This window comes from Kryptolebias marmoratus, linkage group LG6 (assembly GCF_001649575.2).
Source record: "Kryptolebias marmoratus isolate JLee-2015 linkage group LG6, ASM164957v2, whole genome shotgun sequence".
NCBI classification, from domain to species: domain Eukaryota; kingdom Metazoa; phylum Chordata; class Actinopteri; order Cyprinodontiformes; family Rivulidae; genus Kryptolebias; species Kryptolebias marmoratus.
This window is the reverse complement of record NC_051435.1, coordinates 16984824-17007898: the sequence shown is the minus strand read 5'-3', so window position 1 is coordinate 17007898 and position 23075 is coordinate 16984824. Positions and strand designations below refer to the sequence as shown.

At 39.2% G+C, this 23075-nt stretch overlaps 3 protein-coding genes across 16 annotated transcripts in view; 2 read left to right on the top strand and 1 right to left on the bottom strand.

The window, feature by feature from the left end:
• commd6 (COMM domain containing 6) overlaps positions 1–780 on the bottom strand; it is a 3619-nt gene extending 2839 nt beyond the window's left edge. The window contains exon 1 of the mRNA XM_017410196.3: positions 558–780. Coding sequence (XP_017265685.1) covers positions 558–582 — 25 coding nt within the window. The 5' untranslated portion in view covers positions 583–780. The remainder of the gene's footprint in view (positions 1–557) is intronic.
• A 506-nt stretch (positions 781–1286) lies between these two features.
• Positions 1287–5475, top strand: uchl3 (ubiquitin carboxyl-terminal esterase L3 (ubiquitin thiolesterase)). 2 transcript variants are annotated; one of them, XM_017410165.3, is made up of 9 exons: positions 1287–1436; positions 1613–1624; positions 2273–2401; positions 2506–2662; positions 3980–4065; positions 4308–4355; positions 4471–4546; positions 4702–4760; positions 4936–5475. In XM_017410165.3, the coding sequence occupies exons 1-9, from the start codon at positions 1395–1397 to the stop codon at positions 5020–5022; spliced, it is 696 nt and encodes a 231-aa protein (XP_017265654.1). In that variant the 5' UTR covers positions 1287–1394; the 3' UTR covers positions 5023–5475. The 2 variants fall into 2 exon arrangements, with proteins under 2 accessions (XP_017265654.1, XP_024860368.1); XM_025004600.2 differs by having other exon boundaries at positions 1304–1436; positions 2262–2401.
• A 1798-nt stretch (positions 5476–7273) lies between these two features.
• The window catches only part of lmo7a (LIM domain 7a), a 46936-nt gene continuing 31134 nt past the window's right edge, over positions 7274–23075 (top strand). For 2 of the 13 annotated variants that reach the window (XM_037976288.1, XM_037976287.1), the window contains exons 1-3: positions 7275–7686; positions 13880–13950; positions 16314–16383. In XM_037976288.1, coding sequence (XP_037832216.1) covers positions 7618–7686; positions 13880–13950; positions 16314–16383 — 210 coding nt within the window. In that variant the 5' untranslated portion in view covers positions 7275–7617. Of the gene's footprint in view, positions 7687–11861; positions 11868–13879; positions 13951–13979; positions 14047–16313; positions 16384–23075 lie in introns of those variants that run through there. The other 11 variants (XM_025004652.2, XM_025004650.2, XM_025004649.2 and 8 more) reach the window with 9 other exon arrangements.

Genomic DNA, 23075 nt, shown 5'->3' with positions numbered 1-23075 from the left:
ATTCTAATTTTCTGATATGATGAATTTGAGATTTTCATTTGTTGTCATTTGTAATCATCAAAATTAAACGAAATAAACATGTGAAATATATGAGTTTGTATGTAATGTATGAATATAATATACAAGTTTCACTTTTTAAATGGAATTACTGAAATCAATCTACTTTTTCATGATTTTCTAATTTTATGACCAGCACCTGTACATTTCCTGAAGCCAACCACCAGAGTCACAAAGCTCCAACAACCACAGCTGCATGGGAGAGAAAATATTCATCACAGCACTTCTTTGCCCCACTCTTTATGTTTTTATAGTCTCGGAGCAAGCAAACACTAATAATTAAAATGGTGGGCATAAGAGGGAGTAAAAAAACAACAACATTAAACATAACATAAAAAATAATTTTGTGACACATATATCACAAAACAAATAAAAATAAAATTATACATTTTAAAAGCTAGTCTGTTGTATCATATGATAGATAGATACGAACTCTAGCTTTCTTGTTTGCTTTCAAATCTACTAAGAACTAAATAAATCCAATTGCAGCCTAAACTCACCGAATGATTTTTCTGCTGCTGGCATTTTCTCAGACAGGAAGCGGATTTCACCTCAGCCCCTTTCTTTTTAAACTTTCTTCCTTTACGTCGCCTTCACGTTGCTCTAGATAATGTGCTAACTTCGCATTCAAAAAATAATTAGAAAGAAACACAGCTACTCTTTTAGCAGACAACCTCCTTCCTGGCAAAAAACCCAGCCAGTGTGTTGTTGTTTTATGTGTGTCAAACCTTCCTAAATGAGGCATACCGCCGCCTAGTGGACCGGAGGGCTTTTGATTACAGCAAAGGCATTTGGGAGGTTTGGATGATTAATAAGGCAAAGCGACGCATTTTTTCCGCATATATATATACACAGAATAGCTATTCATTTATTTGCAAAAGACACAAAATTGCAATTTTAATTGTAAATAATCAAATTTAAAATAATTGAAAACGAATAAATGAACAACAGCGCCCCTGTGCGGCAGAAAAACCGACCCGGCACATTCCCACAGATTTAAACCACGCCCACAAACCTAGACTGGTCCACTAATAAGTTTAGAGGTGAACCATGAATAAAAAATATATTTAGTCTTTTAAAACTCATACTTATATTACTATTAATTAACATTTCACCATACACGTTTTGCTGTTAAGTGTTTTGTTTATGTAAAGCAACAAATCTCCGTGTTTTGCGAATCTATAATTTATTAAAACAAGCAAGTCACCCCTGCGTGTTACCGCCACGTCAATGCGTCCTTATCAGGCACGGAAGAGATTCCCAGCTGTCAAACAGGTTTTTGTAAGGCAAATTCAGCGCTTGTTTCGCAGAAACAAAACACCAAACGGTACTTTAACATGGACTCTCCACGCTGGCTGCCTTTGGAGTCGAATCCAGAAGTATGTACCATCAATTTTACACCACATAATTCTTACTGAAGCCATTCATTTGGAAGCATGTGAAGGCATGCTAATTTGCAGTTAGCATCATGGAGAACAAAAGCTGCAGCTGGTGTGGTTGCTTCGCAAATAAAACTCTTTTAATTAACATTTTCTTTTGTGTCCTTTTATTTTAGGTCATGACTAAGGTGAGTGCTTTATTTTGACTGTATTTCACAGTGGTTAGACTATCTTAATACTTGCAAGGCCCAAATCACTGGTGCTAGTCCATGGATCGTTAGAAAGAGTAAAAGTCAATTCATATAATAACTCTTTGTAACTTATTAACAGAAAACAAGCAATAAAATGCGTACAGCCAAAAACAAACGATTGGTTTGATAACACTGCAGTTGTTTTCAATAATACAGCCACAATTCCTTCTCTAGAGTTTTAATTTATCATTTTTCTTTAGCTTTTGTTGATATTTTTATCCACATCTCTGACGTTTGAGCAACAAACGTACAAATTCTTTAGAAATATTGTTTGTACAGGCTATGATGGGTTCAGCCTCCTGCCCTCAAAAAGGTTTAGCTGCCGTAGATATGCCTAATATAAAATAATTAGGTTATACAGGTAAACAAACAAAAAATACAAACATTTTTATGATTACTTATATTTCTGAACACTTATTTATATGTTTAAATATTTCAAAAACTCATAACAAAAGTTACAAGTTTGCCATTTTAGTAGCAATGTGATTTTCATCAGGAGGTAGCTACCACATATAATTCGAAATAAACGGATATTGTCAGGACATCTTGTTGTGCAATGCCATTTCACTGTCAGCTTGTATCTAGTTTGTCAGTTGTTTGGGCATGAAACCAACCTGGCAGTTTGGAGATGTGTATGGACTGGACCCAGAGCTGCTCAGCATGGTACCTAGACCCGTGTGCGCCGTTCTGCTCCTCTTCCCAGTCACAGAGAAGGTACGTGTACTCTTATAGGTGATACTTTACACGTTATTGAACAGAAGCTCACCCACGCCACAAGAAACATGGCTGAACAAGTTGTTTTTCTTTTTACTGCTCAGTATGAGGCATTTAAGCAAGAAGAGGAGGAGAGGCTCAAAGACCAGGGACAGCAAGTCTCTCCTGATGTCTACTTCATCAAGCAAACTATTGGAAATGCTTGTGGAACAATAGGATTAATTCATGCTGTGGGAAACAACCAGAAACACATGGATTTTGGTGAGTATTTTAAAAAAAGCATACACTAAAAGACAGGAGGTACATTATTTCAAATGTCTTGTCATGGGCTTGTAAAATCTATACACGGATAAGGTCTGATTTGTTCAGAGGAAGCTTTTTCTCTCTGAGAAGAACACGACAGCTTATGTTTACAAAGCTGTATATGAACAAAGAAGAAAAAAGTGGAGCTCTTTATCAGACCGTAAATACTTGCACAGCTCTATGTAAGAAGAAAACAACCAACTTATTGCCGTTTATTGCCTTCCTTCTCACTCAGCACCACGAAAGGCAGGCATTAAAATAATTACCTGTGTGTCTTTTTATGTCTGTTAGCAAAATCTTATGAACTGCTTAATGGATTATAAGGAAACAACTTTTGTGCAATTTTACATATATTGAGCTAAAATTTAATTTAATAGTATCCAAGAGTCATTCCCAACACATACTCCAAGCACTAAAAAAATCATTTAAGATATTTGCTTAAAACTTTGACATGCAAGGCAGCAGGTGGGAAAGCTAGGCCTTTAACTGCAGAGGTCAGGATTTGGGCACCCGGCTGTCATTAAGCAAACTATGAACTTCTCTATCTATCAAAGCACTTCAGGGTCAAATATGAGGCCATCGGTTTGGCATCTGCAGCTGGGTCATGAAACAGCAGGACAATGATCCCATTCATATCAGCAAATCTGCAGAACTGCTGGAAAAAAAGGAAAGTTATACAAAGGTGTCGCAAAGGCCTAATCTAAGTCCAGATCTACCCAGCTGACACGTGTTGCCAAAACTTTATAAATAAGCTGCGCAAAAACAAATACTTGCAAACTTCAATAAACTCAATAAAAGTGGGTCAGAATCGCTCCATACTGATATGTTTACACAAAGATTAAGGATTTTACGTTGGTACTGGTATAAGGTGGTTCTACAGGCTTTAAACCATGGTGTGGGCTTAGTTGCTCAATATTTCTGCTTTTTTAGCTTCCTTTTTGTAAAATAAATAATGACACGGTGTTCTTCATCTGAAGCAAATTGTACATCATTTTAAGATTGGGGGAAGAATGAAATTCTGTGTGTGTATGTATGTGTATATATATGTATATGTATGTATATATATATATATATATATGTATATATGTGTGTGTGTATATATATATATATATATATATATATATATATATATATATATATATATGTGTGTGTGTATATATATATATATATATATATATATATATATATATATATATATATAATATAAACACGGTCTAGTTGTTACTCAGAGGCAGTTGTGTGTGGGTTTTACAGTCTGCTCTTGTCTCTTTCCAGAGTCTAATTCTCCTCTTAAGAAGTTTCTCGAACAAACATCTAAAATGACCCCGGAAGAAAGAGCTGCCTTCCTGGAAAAAGACGAGGTAGGACGATCAACGTGATGGTGACAAACTGGTCAAAAATTCACATGTGATGAACTACACTCAGAACTTTGGTTTGTTTGAAGGACATGTCACAAAAGAGTCATTAAATGACCGTGATATTATAATATAGGTTACGTTTATTAGTCAATGAAGATCGTCTTGAATAAGCAATAAAATATAATGTGTAGCAACTGCAAAGATGATAAACAAATAATCACTTTGGACACCCTTTTCGCCCCCAGAGTATACGTGTCACACATGAATCCAGCGCACAGGAGGGACAAACTGAGGTTTGTGCTCTTTAGCTTTTGCAGTAACATTTGATCCATTAGTACCGAACGTAATAAGTATGAGCAATTTAAAGGTAACAGAGCTGTTATATATTTGTTTGTTTGTCTGGTACAGGCTCCGAGTTTAGATGAAAAAGTGAATCTGCATTTTATAGCTTTTGTTAATATCGGAGGAGAGTTATATGAACTGGGTAAGTTAAAACCTAAAACCTGCATTTTTTTTTTCTCTACAGTAGAATCATCATGGTTACCATTTCTCACCATGTTTATGGTTATCACATTTAGCTGTTGCAAGCACTCAAACTTTGTTAAATCATGTAATTATTTGTTTTATGAAACTGCCTAGATGGCCGAAAGCCTTTCCCTGTCGTCCATGGAAAAACAACAGAAGATACTTTCCTAGAGGTAAGACTGTATCGAATAAAAAAGGTTTCCTGAAATCCAAAGTTTACTTTCTGATGAACTATACATTAGTTTGTGGAGTTATTCCACTAACTAAACTGTCAAATACTTGGTTTAGGAGCATGAATGTTCCCTTAATACTGAACTGAAATTATTATTATTATTATTTTTCTTCCAGGATGCTGCAAAAGTTTGTAAGGTCTTCATGGCTCGTGACCCTGAGGAGGTTCGTTTCACCGTCATTGCCCTCTCCAAAGAGTCGTAATGAGGAAACTCATTTTAAACTCTAGAAAGCAAAGAAAACATTACTGCCAAACATTCTTAAGTGCTGAGTATATTATAATTCTTTTTTTTTGTTTGTTTGTTTCACAACGCTAAAACAGATTATGCTTGGAAAAGAACATATTTGCAGGGAAAGTAGTAAAAACTAATTTTGAGGGAATTGGAGTGCTGCTGCGTAACAAAGTATTCACTGTTCGTAAACTGCTGGCATTACAGTGTGTTCGGTAAACATTTTCCACCTGTCGAAACTCCACCTATTTTACTCAGACTTAAAGCATAAAATCTCATTGTAGTGGTTTGTTTTTGATGAACTAGGTGACCTGAAGAAACATTTTTTTGCAAGGCTTTAATTTCACTGTTCGTTCATGGTGAAGGTGCCTAAATTTTTGTATTAATTAGAAAATCTGTCAAATAAAGGGCAAGTTTGCTAAGCATTTTTGTGTCTCCTCTCCTTTGTGTTGACTTCGTCTTGGCTCTAGACGCCTCGTGTTTATTTGTTATGTATACATTTTGATCAGGCAAACTGAAGACGACAAAACGACAGGTCAGGTCACTCTTCTGTATAAGGCCATGCTGTTGTAATGGATGCACTGTGTTTTAGCATTGTCTGAAATATGAAAGTCATTCCCTGAAAAGGATGTTCTAAAACCTGGATATACTTTTCTGCATTGATGGTGTTAGCTGCCCGTGCCTTGGGCTTTAATGCTCCCACATACCATCAGAGAGGCAGGCTTTTGAACTGTGCGCTGATAACATGCTGGGTTGTCCCTCTCCTCTTTAGAGGACATGGTATCTGGTGGTTTTCAAGAAGAACTTCAAATTTTGATTCATCTGAACATACAAGTTTTCCACATTGGCTACCTTCACACTGCAGGCAGAAGTGGCTCTGGTTTGACTTATTTTGTTATTTTTTTACTAAATCTAATACATATTCAGTGTTTTCTCAGTCTGAACAGGCATGTCGCATTTCTTCTGACTTTTACGCCACTGAAGTAGAGGTATGCAGATCGATCTAAATATTAATACTATCAATACCAGCGTCATGCAGTTTAAAGCCTGAAACAAATATTACTCTGAAATTGTTCCTTACTTTTAGACGGTTTTCTGAAGACATTTCCATCTGATCACATGATTTTTCACATGTGAAACCAGAGTACCACAAACAGTACATGATACACCCGTCGGTAGGCACAATCCAGGGAACAAAGGGTTTGACGTTTTTATGTTACGTGGATGTGAAGCTGGAGCACGGGTGAGGTTTGAACAACTGAGTCACCTGAGACCTTGACCTTTCACCTTGTGACCTTGAAATGAATAGGGATCATCCTTGATCCATGAGGTGTGCAGTTTGACATTCCTACGTCACACAGTCGCAGAGTTGGAGCTCAGACAAGAATTTGTCCTCAGACTGACAGATGGCGCCATACCATAATATGTCCCATCTTTTGAAGGGTATAAAAAGTGGTAAATCCATCTGGTTTTGTTGGGCTATGCATAATGGCAATAAAGATAATTAATTCTTGATTCTTGGTTTATCTGTAAACAGGATGGTGGAGGATACAACTGATAGTAAACACAGGAAATAGAAATATTTTATATACGTTACATCATTTATAGTACTATTATTAATTGTAAATTTCCTATTAGACTCAAAAGACACAGAAACTTACTTTATATCTATTTTAGTTACAAACGTGGCAACAAGGACCCCCTTCCTTTTTGAATGAACCCCCTGTTTTTCCTCACTAACTCTTCTCAGATTTGAGGAAGCTTTGATTGTGCTGTTCTCTCTTTTGGCCGCTGAGTGTCGCTGCAGAGCCGACCTCATACAACTTTCTCAGGTGTTCAACTTTTTTTTTCCGTGTGAGTGTTTCACAGACCTCACATTTTTGGAGGAATTTAAATTCGTCCCGAATACGCCACCTATTTTTCCTCTTTTTTTACTCTTACACTGTTATGCAGGCCACCTTTTCCTTTTCTTTGCGGACCTCGGGTCCACTTCTAAAAACCACTCCAAAAAAAAAAACTGGAATAATGCCCGACAACACAAATTATATCTGGTAAGCATTCAACATGTAAGAGGATATTAACTAAAAAAAAAAAAAAAAAAAAACCGGACCTCATTTTGGAGACACCCCACCTCTTCTTCTTCTTCTTTTTATTGTTGCAGGAATGTCACTTGTTGTTCAGACGCATTCAGCTCTCTGACTATTAAACTCGTCCAGTCAGCGCTTTGAGGGTGGAGCGAGACAAAAACACAAACAAACAAACAAAGAAGAAGAACCGAGCCACATCAGCACAGGTGTGTCGGATGAGAAACGCCAGGTAGGAATGTATTAGTGCGCTGTTACACCTTCCATTCTCCCAGCCTTAATGAGCCGCCGGGACGAGAACAATGGGGGGAAACATTTCTGACGAGTGAGCTGTGTGGTTTCCATCCTCACCTGCTCTCTGCCCGGGACCTCGACGACTTTAAAGCGCCGTCATTGTTGGGTTCGCCTCTTTGTGGACCGGACCGGCCGACGGTGGGCACCGAACTGGACCCGAACTCCGGGAGGGAAGCTCCTGTCAATTAGTGATGGAGTGGCGCGAGCAGAGCTCCGTCAGCTGCGAAGAAGCCTACACGGAGGCGCAGGGGTGGATTGAGGTGAGTCCGAAACTATTACACTTTCTTTTCTTTTTTTTTAATTTACAGACTTTGTGACTGAAACGTGCTCACATAGAGCACCTGTACTCCTGAACAAGTAACTCCATGGCAGCTGCTTCCTCTGATCTTAAGGTTTTAACTTTTTTGACCTCTCAGCTGACAGTGGCATCAGTCTCTTCTGTTTTTTTTGGGTTTTTTTTGACAAGTCAAACTTTCTTTCCCAGCGCTCTCTGTCTCCTCACATCACAGGTACAGGCATTACTTTAACCCCCATTCATCATCACTGCTGCTTTTTGTCAGCTCTTGTCAAAACCTTGCTCATCAGTTCCCCCCATCACCTTCCTGGGGCTTCAGCTTCAAGCAGGTAGAGAGAAATAAATTAAAGTGATTTAAGATGAGATCATCCAGGCTGTAAGTGTATTACAAGAAGAGGCTAAACTCATTAAATGACTTGTATTGAGGTTATGGTTTATTATGTATTTGCAGTAGTCCAAATAAATAAATAGGACATGTACGACAAGTTCAGACAAACTGTACAGATACATCTAAGTCCGTTTTATTTCATGAAGAACAGCTGATGGAAGCTCTTTACAATTTAGTCAAACCAGTTGTTACAATACAACGGAAGAAGCAATGAAATCTAAGAGACGTAAAATAACAAAACATCATTCAATGTAAGCACATTATCCTGCCTGTTTTACACGAGTCAAAAGGGAAAAAGTGGCCAGAACCTTTAATACTGCTTTCGTTTAGTTTCTGAAAAGGGTCCCATTATATGACATTTTTTCCACCCAAATTTCTAGCCAGATCCCAGCTCTTTTAATTGCCGGGGATGGGTCTTGCCTCTCGTCGGGCAAAATTCCCCTCTCAGCGTGGCGGCATGGAGCTGCTGCGCGGCCGCAACTAAACAAATATTGTTCCAATTTCATGAGGGGGGTGAATCTGAATGCTTTCGATGTGACATCAGCGTCTCTCGCGTTCGCACACTGGCCCATTGTAGTGTGGACTGAGGTGGGGAGCTGAGGACCACGTGGGGGCAGGAGCAGGACTGAGCAGAAAGTTGCAAAGGTGAAGGGGAAAGGCCGTGGTGGGGCTGCTTAAATTTAAAGTATGCGACGTGTGAGGGTTTTGGTGTGGAGGAAATGAAAACAATCGGGCACAAGAGGAACATTTTCTTTCCCCTCAGAGGGGAAAGTTTTGTGGCCAATGGATTGTACTTCTGAATGATTAACAGGCTGCTTGGCTTTCAACCAAGGCATGTGTTGCGTGGCGGGGTTGGTGGTGGTGGTGCTAAAAACTAGACTAAATGGTCTGAAGCCTGTCACATGGACACATTCCAGCATTAGCTGCCATGGCTGTGAACATGGCCCCCTCAGAGCAGGTCGGCTGTCAGCACGGGCCTCCTCCAACCACAAGGCCTGCTGGAATAATGGAAGCTCTTGTTAATTGAATAGAAAGGCTTCAAGTGGGACTGTTATGACAGTCCAGGACAAGTGGTGGTGTTTTATGCAGCCTAAAGGGTCAGGAGATCAAGTGCGTGGCTGTTTGTAAAGACGGTTGTGAAGAGTAAAGCGGCTGACGCAATCTGTTTCAATCACGTTTGGGCCTTTTGGGTGTATCGTTTCACGTTTTGGAGTTGGAAAATATTGATTTACTGAGGCGGCTGTGGTCAGAAGGAGCAGGAGCAGCATGTGAAGGATTCAAAACAGAAGGGCCTTTTTTTAGATTAACTATCATCAAGGTGTCAAATGTAATTAGATACTAGGGTTAGAACTCTCTCGTCATTCCAACTGAAAGAGGTCAGGTGATGCAAAAATCAAAGCTTTAAACATATTTTGAGTCGTCAAACCCGAGCTCCAGGAAGCATTTGTAATCCTACTGTTCTGACAGTAAGAATACAACAATAGGATAGCTGTTAAATGGGTTTTAAATGGCTACATCCAGAGTTTGGAATGTGATTATTATATCATTTTTAAAGAAAACAATGGAGGTTAAATGTTCTACAAGACTGGGAAATAGTCTTCTGAGGGAACTGATTGTTGGATAGCGAAGTCAAATTTCCTGTTTGACTCAAAAAACAACGAAAAAAAAAAAGAAAGACCTTGTAGTTATTAAATAAACATTGTCTTGCTGCTGCCGGTGTAGGGAAGACTTTGCTTTCACCGCTGTCGTCACATCAGCCTTTAAGAAAGATGAAGACAAAGTCATATTGGCTTTTTTTCAGCACAAATAAGCAACCTGACCCAAGAGACACAAGTTTAACAGTTTGTCTCACTGTTTCTTAATCTCAACATTAAAAATCTCTGCAGACGTCTACAGAGAGGAGTATGCATGACGGCCAATGATCCAGTCTCCCAAAGCTGAAAACCTTTTGGCAGGAAGACTGGATGAAATCCTCCAAACAGGAATTGAAAGACTCTTGGGTATATTAAAAATGCATTTCAAATCTGCCAAAGGAGCTGTTGGTAAATAAATAACCAATAAAGGGGAAAAAAAGTCTACATCCCATTTTAAGCTTGCATAGTGAAAAAATCTCCTTACCCCATAAACTGACTTTCTTCTTGGTGTGAAGTACTTTAACTGATGTTCATGTTGCTGTTTTTGTCAATCAGGAAAAAAAAAAACTTCCTGGTTGTAAATTTTAATTTTAATTTATGTCATCGTCCATTAAAAAACTGACCGGAATGGAAAATTACTATTCCCATTCATCTGAAACCTTATTTCCTAGTGCGGCTCAAGGTAGTTCCAGAATATTCTGAGGGTTGTTTTCTTAGGAAGCATTTTTGTTAAGGGGGGGAAAAAAAGTAATACAGATATAAAATGATACATGCCAATTAAAACAGCAAGGGTTCTGGGTTGATTGCTTGCTGTTGATTAGTTATATATATATATATATATATTTTTTTTTTAATCCAGTTGAATATGTTTCACTAACTTTGTGGCAGTCCTGCAGCCAGCTCTTTACCTTTCTGAAACTCGTGCCATTTTCTTTTTTTTCCACACTAGAAGCTAAGAGGCTGAACTGATCATTAGTCACCTCTCTGTAGCACCGCTCCGGATTTTTTGACTATTTTGACAGAAAGCAGCTAAAACCCAAGACCACAGGCATGCAGAACGTGAAACAGGCCCTCACACAAGCCTTTCACTTCAAACGCACAAATCTGTTGTTCCAATATGTCGGTATTTCTCTTGAATCCGAACCCCGAATTATTTGAATAATGTTCCCCTCTGGCGACCCCCCCATCCCTCTATCTGCTGCAGTAAAAGGACAAGGAGTTGGTGCCTCATTGTCTGAAACCTGAATACAGCTTTGCCAGTGGCCCTGCATGAATAAACAATAACTCGGGCTGTGATCATTTCTGCTACACCAAGACGCCATCCGTGGTTTTGTGGCAGTAATAATTATTTTCACCCAAGTATTCGAACTCTTTCCTAACCCATGATGAACTCTGAGAAAACACCCTTTCAGCACCTCAGCCGGTTGCATTCTTGAGGGGGGTGAAGGTGGGTTCGTAAGAAGCTGTTTTTGACATTTCTGCTCCCGCCTTTTTAATTTTCGCTGTTAAACCAGAGCAAGTTCCAGATCAAAGCCGCGGTCCAACAACGGCAGGTTTAGCAGAAAAGATGGAGCACAATAATGGCTCTAATGACAGTGCAGGACGGTCGTTTTCTGTTACAGAACATTCAGCGTAATGCCGGGGTTGGTCCCAGACTTGGGCTGCAACGTATCTTAATTGTTCCTTTTAAGTTTGACTGGCTTCGATAAGAAAACGTGAGAGGGAATAACATCAAAGTGACGCCCTTTCTGGAAAAACGGGCACAAAATCTATAATCATACCCACTGCGACGCTTCCACCTGTATTGTTTATTTGCACGCATGTAAATCCCAGTTGCTGCCCCCGCCTGTGTGGAACAGCAGGGGTCAGGATTTCATCTGCCAAACGCAGCTCCGGTTGTTGTCCCTGTCTGTAAACATGTGTGTCTGTTTACATGTGCAGCCAAGCGTGCGCGTCTGCGTTCCTGTTTTGGGTTCTTCGGGGGGTCTGCTTATAATCATGTTTTTGGTCAATGAAAAAAGGAGCAGGCCAGGATCTTGGTGTGTTTTGGAAACATTACAAGTACTTCCCAGCTGAAGCTTGATCTCATTGTGCAAATACAGGAGGACTAGAGACAAAAACAAGGTGTGTGTGAAAACTTGAATCTAATACATCTATTGCTGCATGGTCTAATTCTCTTGGAATGATGGGTATTTGAGGCCTTGATCATCTCTGGTTACCCAAGGTGTGTTCGGAGGTGTAGCACAAATTATTTCGTAGTAATAATGGTGGCTTTTATTCACCGTTCTGGTTTCTCCTGTCTTCTTTTTATTGATTCACAGTACGTCAGTTTGATGGTATTTGTCTCAGCTTTTGTCCATTTTTTTTTTTAACTAGGAAATTGAACAAAATTCCTACAATAAGGCACATCTGGTGAATTTGGTTGAGGAGACCAGTCCGACTTTTTTCACCCTTTTATTTATTTATTCTGTGCCAACTATCTTATTTGCTCATAAAGCACATTATGTGAGCCTTCTCAGTAATAAACATCATATTCACATTTTTTTTAATGTATCTTTTATTTAAGTTAAAAATATTTATATTGTTTAAGGATTTGTGTGTTAAGTGAGGCAAAAGGCTGAGAGGCTGAGCTGTATATTTCTCCTGTAATGCTTATTGCTTTTAGTTTTAAAATGGCATTAATAAACACAGCCAGTAAAAGCAAAGGCATTCAGTAAACATCTCCAATAAATGAAGCTTTGCTTGTAGCTCCATTTTACTGTTGATTTTTACAACCAGCAAGACGAGGAGGAGCTAAATCATACCATGAATGTTTTATATCAAACAAACATCCCCACATTTCAGAGTTTCCGAGCAGGTTATATTTCTTTAACATTTGACAATAATTTGACTTCTTATCTAAGATTTTAAGTGCTTGTTTGTGCATTGATTCCAAAGGTTTTCAAGCTGTAGGGTGTGTGTTATCAAACAGTAACTAACGCGAGTGAAAGCAGACCTTCGCTGCCTCACGTGAAAGGGAATCTCAAGTAAATCTCACTCTTACCAAGCTGAGCTTTATCTTAGATCGCAGCTTTTCATGCGTCTTAAAGCTGAGATTTGAATCTAAATGTAAAAAGAAAAGAACATGTGACTGTTTCTGATGTGTGTAAACATCTGTTGAGCCAACATGTAAAATTTTCCACGTCTGTTAACTATAACCATATGATCTGCATGTATTAATATATATCATTGTTTATACGCTAAATAGAATTGGGCTCAATACAGAAGACTGTGGGACCTGTATATGTCTAAAATGAATAATATCTTTTGTTGCAAATCCAGACACAGTTTCAGTAACATTTCTAAGATGTCAAAGCCTAAGGATTGTGCAGAACAGGAACATGTTCTTTGTTATCTGTGATCAGTTGTGTAGCTGCTTGACCCCGTACCTGGTGAAGGAACATTTTAACAAAACAGAGCAGGAAGATTAGTAAAGGAGTGGCCATCAGTATGAATGTATCTAATACCAAACTTAGTTTCATAATGATTATAAACAATACCGAACTGTCTGATTTTTGGGAATACGTCACCTCAGTACAAATCTACAAAGAAAATATGAAGTAGTTTCGTGGTAGCGCTCACGGATGATGTTGTTCTGTCTGTACTCTGTGTTTGAGGCTGCACGTCATGCATGCAGTGAGTGTTTGCTTGCATAACAGCTCTCGGAGTCTCTGCTGTGGTGGTTTGAGATCATGGGAAAAGCATGAGGCTGTAACACAGCGCTGTGTTCCAGATGCTCCCTCAGCCTCGTGGCTTGTGCAGTTTGAGTCGAGGGGAGTTTTGACACCGCTCTCCCACTTCACCAGCAGCTTTTAGCATTAAAGTGAGAAAAACAAAAACAGCCCCACACGGCGGCAGCTCAAGAATACCTGAGGAGCTGTTTGCCCCACAGAAACGGTGTAGGAACTCGGGAGGAAATACCTCGAACTTCCTCTGCTACTGTTCCCAACATCCTACCTTTATTCTCCAACCTCCCCACCCCTCATCACATTCAGCCTCTCCCCCTCCACCCGCCTCCCTCTCCTCACCCAACCCTGCATGCTTGCTGTTTTGCTCACTGTTCTTGTATTGCCTTTTCTTTTTTCTTTTTTTTCCAGGCTGTAACCAAGAAAATATTTGGGAGCAACGACTTCCGATCAGGGCTGGAAAATGGAGTTCTGTTGTGTGAGTAAGTACTCTGCTTTTTTTCCCATGCAGGCACCTTTTTTAGGCCACTCATTCATAAGGAATCCCTCCGTTCTCTCCTCCACGTCTGCGCTCAAACGTAAGTGTTGCTAATATTTCCCAGGCAGACCCCCTGCCGGGTTTGTTTGTTAGCCCCACAAACTGAACCAGTGTTTCCAGACAGCACAATAGAGGCTGTACTCTGTAGTTATTTGATGTTGTCATGATCAGAGTTCCTCTGTTGTCTTGTTAAAGAGGTTTGATCTATTTCAAGATGTTGTCTGTTGGACAGATGTTATAGATCTGTGGATTAGGGCAAAGTGCCATCCTTGCTTTAATGAGAAGCTGTGAGAAAAACCTCCAGCTTAAACCACAGTCAAGTCTCACAACGTGCTGCTTTCTCGTTCGCCTGAGAGCACCAAAGTTTGGATGAAACAGATGATCTGTCTGTGCGACATTTACTCGAGCATCGACTCACAAATTGCTCTTGTCTGAGTTGTAAAATTCTTAGCTCAGGAAAGCAGGACGGGACGCAGGGATGTGATTTGCACGTATCAGCAGGAGGCTGTAATTACCGGCAGAATCTTCCGAACGTTTATCGGCATTTGTTCGATTCGAAGGCTCCCCACTCTGCTGATTCGAGCCTGACTCCAGCGTTTGCCCGATCTCAGAAAAAACAATCAGCGAGCTGCACTTTGTTTTCTCAGCATGAGGAAGAGGAAGACAGATTAAATCACCTTCACCTAGAAACTTAGCCTCCGTCCTCTATTGTGTTGGAGCTATCACAGCTTCTTACTTGGAAAGGAATGTGTAGTGTCGCTCACACACATGATTACATCCTACTTAAGTGTGTGTTATCTCATGTTACTCTATTGTTTTGCTATTAAATGACTAACCTGAACCCCAGTACCTTTTGCATTCTTTCTTTACATCTATTGTCCCATCTGGCTACAGTCTGCACCCTAAACAAATTGCTTCATGTTGAGTTTATTTTCTTTAAACCGCAGGTGCTTTAGTTGCATGCTTTTACTTCGCATAACAGATTGAGATTTTCTTTTTCTATCTGAAGTAAACAAATGTCAAAACATCCCCTAACGGATGGTTCTGTGCATCTGTAGTGCTTCTGTTCACATATGTGGCATTTCTAATTTGGATAATTAATGCAACAAGCTAATAAGAAATAATCCACCATTGTTGTTGTTTTTTTGGTGAATCTCTTTTCAAAGCAAATGCGGTATGTTTTGACTGTTTCAGCTTTGATAGACATAATTTAGATGTCTTCTGACTTTTTGTCATTTTTATTGTTCTGAAAATAGCCATTGAATTAATTAATTAATGGCATAATGTCAACCCATTCACACCCTGAAGTTTTGTTTTTAAAATCTTGTGGGGTTTGCGCTTGGAAGTATATGTTGGGTATGACTCTCAGCTACTACCACAGTAGATTTGACCTCAGTATCTTGTAAAACTGACCGAGTTATAGCCAATTTTTGTTTTATAAGATCAGCTGGATGTGGCAGTCTTGATGCAGTGGACTCCAAAAGCTTATCAGTTATAGATGCACATCCAATATTTACATTCTGAGAGTTTCATCAAATTTATCCATTTTATGATATATGTTGCTAACAGACAAACACACAAACGCAGGCAAATATGTGATCGTTTGCCTTTCGGTGAAGGGTAATAACAATTGGTGCACCTTTTTAATAATTTAACTTAATATAAATAAGCAAAGTAGTTAGCTGAACTGAAAACAATATAAAAGGTTTTCATTTGAAAGCTTTGTGAAACTGATATAAGCAAAAATGCACTTAAATCTAACTGAAACCTAAACTTAACGAATTTAAAATTAAGATTTAACATTGATAAACACTAAATGACAAAAAAATCATAATAACTGTGCTCTAAGTATATTATTCTATGAATTGTTCTGTATTTTTAACAATTAATGGATTATGATTTACATCTTTTATGGCAGGATTTTTACTTTTTTCTTTCATTTGTTTTACACACCAGATCATTTTCCTTTTAAAGCTTTCTGAATGACACCAAAAATCTGTCACATTTTATCTCAAACTGTTACCATTTTCTGAGTTTAAATGTGGTTGTTCAGGTTAGTTTCAGTAGTTAAGGGTGTTTTAGATGCAGAGAGCCCACTTTGTTTACACGGGGTTGCAGCACTGGTGATTTACTAAACTGAAGCCAGGTGGCCACCATTAAACCCAGTCATAAACACACAACACCGGGACTTTGCAACCAGACTTGTTCATTCCATCGTAGGTAGACCAGCCGAGCCAATGACCGAGAGCTTTCACTTAGCCTCTCATTTGGCCCTGATGTTCTCTGTCTCTTTCTTGTTGCTTACAGTCTGATCAACAAGATCAAGCCCGGTACCATTAAAAGGATTAACAGAATTCCAACACCTATTGCCGGACTGGTAAGTCTCGTCCTTTTTGTTATTCAATTATAGTGTGATGTATTTTTAAATGTGTTTACACCTGTTGGAAATGAGCTAAATTGGCTTACATTATATCCATTTATGCTTTAATGCCTAATAAGCAGTATGAGGTGTGGCAGCAGCTGATCTGTGTCGTGACAGCTGCCACTGAAAGGAAGGTGTTTGCCTCAGCGACTTGTTGATCTTTATATTCCTTCACTTTAAGTTCAATGAATGAGAAGCTTCTTTATTATCCCTTAATATCCTTCATGCCTGGGGTTGTGTTCAGTCAACATCATGGAACACAATGAATTGAGTTCTGACATGATAATTGGGTTTTTTTAATGAAAAGATAGAACGTCAGGCAGAATAGCATTTAGTTTCTGAATACCTGTTATTAGTAGTTGTTATCTTTTTAGGCTTAGCAGTATCTCCATATTTGAAGTTTGGGCCACCATGGCCCTCTGGACATGTTTTGGGAGTGTCTGCAAACAAGTTCTTGGGAAGTAGAGGTTTGAAAACCTACCTTAAATCCATCCCTTGTAAAGCTCTTGTGGGAGTAATTGAGTCCAGCTGTCTGGAGGAATTATAGACAACCCCAACCCTAAGCAGTCTGAGTGTTGGTGTGGTTCAGTTGGCACTCTGGATCACTCGACATGTTCAGCAGAGGACGGCAACGAGCCAACAGCAAAATAAACAGGCTGTAAACAGAAAACACTGACATCATATTAGTATTACAAATCAATTTTCCTGCCATCTGTTGCACACTCGCATAATGGGCAGAGCACCTGCTGAGGTAATAAATATCATCTCCGTCGGTAGCACTTGTGTGGTGTTTCCGAGACTTGGACTCAAACCTGAAACCACCTGATCATAAATTCTTCTGCAAATGTGAAGGCTTCTGGTCGGCCTGAGGCTATCAGTTACTGCCGACCACACGGAGAAAGGTGGAAAGTTCTTCCAGCAAACATTACTCATTCCCACTGTGCTGAGAGAAAAGCTTCCCTCTGTAGAAGGTAATACAAGTCTTGCTATCAACCTTAGCTCATACATATATAAAACAGCTATGAAGATATTCTTTAGGTGCTTGGATCAAAGTGATACTTTAAATCTTCTGCAGTGGAGTTCTGTGGAAAGCTTATGAACAAAAAATATCACCAGACTTGATGAGCCAGTGGCTAGTCTGAGTACAGTAAGACTCAACTTGACTATTGCCATCTTACCAGTCTAATCTTAAACTTTCATAGCAGTTTGTGCAGATGGCATTTTATAAATCTTTACCTTTCCAGTCAGTTGTGCATTAAATAGTTTTTATGTATAATTTTGATTATTTGCAAGTTCAAGTAGCAGCAGCTTCCAATTGAGCCTGGGCATTTTAGACAGGAATATCAAGATTTTTCCTTCTGTAATAAGTTATTACAGATGGAAAAATTGGTACATGATTATTACGAAGAACCATGTAATGTAAAATTAATGGTGGTGTAAATGTTTGTAAAATGAAATTTTTATGAATTTTTTGACACCAACATTTAAGATGGCATCAATTGACATTGATCTTGGCCCCAGTCAAATTAGCAATTGGCTCAAGTTTGCTTAGAATTAAACTTAATTTCTCCAAACAAAGGCTTTACAAGAGCTATCTACAACAGGTAAGATTGTATTTGTTTATAAACTTGCCAAAGAACACCACTTCAGAAGATCTGAACTATCACTATTGAGCTCTACTTTTTTTTTCTGTTATGGATTTGTTTCCTCTCCCCAGGAACCATATTACGCATGGTTTGTCTTAATGTGTGAGAGCTTGCTCCAGTGAGTGTTGTGGAACGAGAGTAAACTGGAAAATGCTGTTCCTCGACTAGTAAATCCAGAAAAGGAAGGGAAATGCAGTGGGCCGAGAACAACAGGAATGTTGTTGGTACTTTGTCAGTTTGTAATGTAGTAATCTGTGCAGTTAATGTAGTAATCTGTGCTGAATAGAAGGCTCTTTGCAAACAAGCCTCATTAACACTTAAATATAAACATTTTCTACCGTTACAGCGTTGCTTTAGTTTTGTCATCTGAATAATTCTCAGTGCTCTAAATTGATACCAGCTTCTAGCGCTGGAAGAGTGAAAACCCAAAGGAAGGATGGGAATATTTAGCAACACTGGTTCCAGACTTGGGTCTATTCCTTGGTTTCGCTCATGTCCAAGGAAATTTTTCTCATGTCAGCACACTCCTCTGCTTGTTGCCAAGCACTCTATGAGCTGTGGCTTGGGACCAGTTCGAGCTCGATTCTGCTTTTAGCGGTACTGGGCAGGTCCTGCCTCCGTTGGCCTCTGCCCATCATAAATACACAGTAATTGGTATGGCGCTTCATGTTCCTGCATACACCAACTCCTTGGTTCTAGAAGTACCAGAGGGAGGAGACAAAACAGCCGTTTGAATGCCCCTAAGGGTGTCTTTACTCATCTAAATGTCTGTGTAGTCATCTGTGCAACGGCAGGCATGTGATCACGTTTGTTACTGTGTTTATGTTGTGTGGGTGCTTGTTATGACTGGATACGACTCTTGGAACAGTAAGGCCCTTTTTATTGGGCCTGTTGAGGAGAGGCACCAATTCAAGTATCCCACTTCCTGCTGGTTTATTGTCATGGGATTTGAAAATGTGTGGCCTGATATTTTAAACTCTGCTTTTCTTGCTACGTTTTCCTTCTGGGTCATACAAGGTTCTTTTCAAAGTGTGCCCATCATAAAAATAAAAAAAAGGTTTCTGTTTCTTGGTGTGAGGTGATTAAGACGGGGTCCTCAAGTCCTCACGAGAGGATTAAATGCTGGATGGGTGCAGCATATTTAGCCGGATTATGTTCAAGCACAAGTCAGCATTACATTCCTTCAACATTATTATCTCTGCATGCTCCAGGACAAACTGTAAGAGAGGTCTTTAATGCTCTTTACAATTAAATAACATTCAGATCTAATGCTATTCATTTTCTTTTTAAGTGTTTCCTGAATGCAAAGCTCCAACCTGGGAGGTCCTTTATGGAGAAAAAAGAAGAAATTAGGAAGTCCTATTTAGAATGGATTAAGGCAAAGTGGAAAAACTGATTAATCTGTGATGATTTGGCTAACTTGCAATGTCTGAGTGCTCTGTTTACCCTGAAGTATTATAAGCTTCCATACAGAAAACGTATTGTAAAAAAACGTGCTGCTTTTTCAGGGAGGATAATCCCAAATTACATTGTGCATGTCTTTTAAAACTCCATATGGGGTTGGATAGATGAACTGATTACCTGCAGTTCAGTATTGTGACACAGGCCTCTGATTACTTGCTTTTTGAAGATTCATTGTGGTCCTCTGTTTTTACTTAGATAACTTGTAGTTATATTATAATCAACTGAATCTGATTGTATTGTAATTAGATCAAAATGGACTGTGTGTGATTGGAGTTTTATCTAAATCAAACTGTTTTGGACTTAATTGGATTGCATGTACAGTACCTTGATAAAGCAGTCATCCCGCCTGGTATTTCTATTTTGTTGCGTTAGAACTTGGAAATTTAATTGGATTTTTAATTTGATTAAAAAGCAATAATTCTACAGAAAAATACTTCAGACCAATGGAGTTAAATAGAGGGGGAATAACTTGTTTTAAAAAATATATCAAACTGAAAAATGATCGGATTTATATAGTTCGTATTCAGCCACCAAATCTTAATACTTTGTAGAGCCATTTTTTGCAGCTGTTACAGCAGCAAGTCTATGTACATGTAACCACTGGAAGTTTTTCTGTTATCCATAATAAAACTGCTCCATATCCTTCAGGTTGGATTGATGGAGCAACAATCTCTTAATGAAGCCACAGATTTGCAGGTGGATTAGGTTTTTGGCTTTGACTGAGTCATTCTGTAACCTGCATGGAGAGTTCCTTGGTCTTCATGCTTGGCGGTCTCTCTGACTAAAAGTTGCTGCACTGGTGTTGATTCTGGGGGTTGTTACAACAGGTGTCTTTCATTGGGCAGATTTAGATTATTTGCACTTAAATTGCTCACAGGTGGATCTAATTTAACAAATTATATGGCTTCTGAAGGTAATGGGGCCAAACACATATAGACTGACCACTTACCAGTTTATATATTTTAGACAAAATATGTTTGGGGCCACCGGGAGGAGGCCCAGGGGAAGACCCAGGACACGCTGGAGGGACTATGTTTCTCGGCTGGCCTGGGAACGCCTTGGGATTCCCCCGGAGGAGCTGGCTCAAGTGGCTGGGGAGAGGGAAGTCTGGGTCTCCCTGCTTAGGCTGCTACCCCTGCGACCCGACCCCAGATAAGCGGAAGAGGATGGAATGGAATGTTTGGGGATTTTTGCCCCATTTAACATCATCAGTCTGAAGTATATTTGGAGAATAATTGCTTTTAACCAACTTAAAAATCCAGTTAAATTCTCGGTTGTAAAACAGCAACTCAGAAAGGTTACCAAGATGGATGACTGCTTTTGTAAGGTACTGTAATTGGATATGAAATCTACCCGTTTGCTTTTCTGTATAATGCCCTGAGCTGACTGATCCTGTGAATCAACCTTCTCATAGTAAATTCTCAGGAGGATTTACTGCTTTGTAAAATCTCATGAAGATGAGCAAGTGAGATATGTACAGTGAAGTTGGATGTAAAGTGCCCGTAAGAAGCCTTGAGCAGTTTTTGCAAGCACCCGTGGGATAAAACTTCTTTTCTTGAGATAACTGCTTTGTGTAAACAAAATGTCCATTTTTTTTTCATAATGAGTACAAATTCATACAAAAATCACAAAAAAAGGAAAGTTTCTTTATCAGATGTCAGAACGGTCATTCAGATTGAAGCTGAAAATGTTGCATCATGCAGCATCCGAGTTACGTCATTCATTGCTTGACGTACTATTTCCGATCATCGCCATGTGATCATGATGGCAAAACTGAACAATGAAACTGGGTGTAACTCAAGACCCACTCATTTTTTGCACCATAATAATCTGCTCTTCTAAAAACAAAGCTTGTTTGCTCAAGATTATAATGTTATCTCAAGAAAACAAAACATCTATTTTTCCAGTTAACCAGATTAAAGATTGTTAGATGAAGGATGACTTTATTTTGAGATAACTAAACACTATAAATCTCAACTTGTGATCTCAGGAAAATCACATCAAGAACAGTAATTACAGGCACAGCTATTGTGATTCTATTTCTGTGTTTAGTTGTGTTCAGGTTAAAATTTTTATAAAGCATTAACGGAGGGTTAATGTTAGATTGTTTTGGATAAAGTGTTTAAATCAACTTGTTGCAGTTTATTTTGGTCTTGCTTTATTTAAAAGAACAACTTCATTGGAATTAATGTTGCAAATGCAGATAATTTTTAGTAGAAAATGAAATGGTTAACTTTTAGTATCAGCTTTTAGTGTCCAGCAGATTGGTTTCTGCTTTCTATTTTTGTGCCTATGGCTGTTTTTAAATTTGCTTCAAAGCACATTTTCCTTTGGAAAATTTTATCATCAGTCTAATTTTTAGGAAATGTTAAGAACATGTCAAAATCTTAATTATAGTAAGAGCATTTAGTCACCAAGATAAAGGTAGTAGTATTGTACTGTGCAGTTAGTCAAGATGCTAAGAGATAAATTAGGCTGACTGGTTCTTGTGCTTTATTTTTATCTCATGTACATGCTGTACTCAGTGGCTTAATAAATCTTGTGTCAATGAATTGTACACGTGAGAAATGTCATAAGGACAAGGGATGAATTGGGATGCCAGGGGGAAAAAAAGAACTCTATTTGTGCAATTATCCAAGTCACTGCATTAAAAAGCATAATTATCTTTTCTGCCATTAAGAGAACAACAAAGAATCTGTGTCGTAATGCATTGGGAGGGACGTTGCTGCCTGCACGGAGTCAGTGTGGGATGGGGGGACTGATCCATGGCCTGCAGAGCCCCACAGTGATCTGTAGAAACTTTATAAAGTGTTGCTAAACTAGATGCCCTTATGGAGAGGTCAGCTCTCTCCTACCGTTTGCTAATAAGCATGTTTGTCATATAAATATAGAAGCAGCTACCCCTTAATTATTCCAGTCCATGTTGAAACCATGTGTGATCCGTGCCTGCCCCAATAGGAAGTCCATATTCACTTTAGGATTACAACTGTAAAAATCATTACACAAGAGAGGAATAGTCTTTTTATGGTTCGCTTTTAATGTGCAAAATGTGTGTACATTTAGAGATCATGTGCCCAGAGATGTGCATGCACCTTTCTGGACAAATATTAGCTTTATGTAAAGAACAATGATTGACAAGGTTTAGGAAAAGAAACTGTCCTTCCACTCCCCATGTTGTCTTAAACAGCTTCAGGGAAATATTTTTCTGTTTCTGTCACCCGACCTCTTGTTTCATAGCAACTAGACGTGTCCAAAATACTCCACCACCCCTCGGATTCCACAGGTGTTCTCGAGTAAAGGGCTTGGCAGGGAGGGGAGGGGACAGTTTCAGGGTGTGAGAAGGAGACGGCGGCAGTAGTATGCCGCTCCGTGCGTCACTCCTGCACTTGCACTGCCGGTTGAGGTGGGACTTGTGTAAAGCTCTGATGTCATTCTTCCTGTTTTGGTTTTTGTCCCCACCCCACCCCACCCCACCCCACCCCAACCCACAGGTGGCTTTGCCTCTGTCACTCAGCTCTTGTCAGACAGCCCTCCACC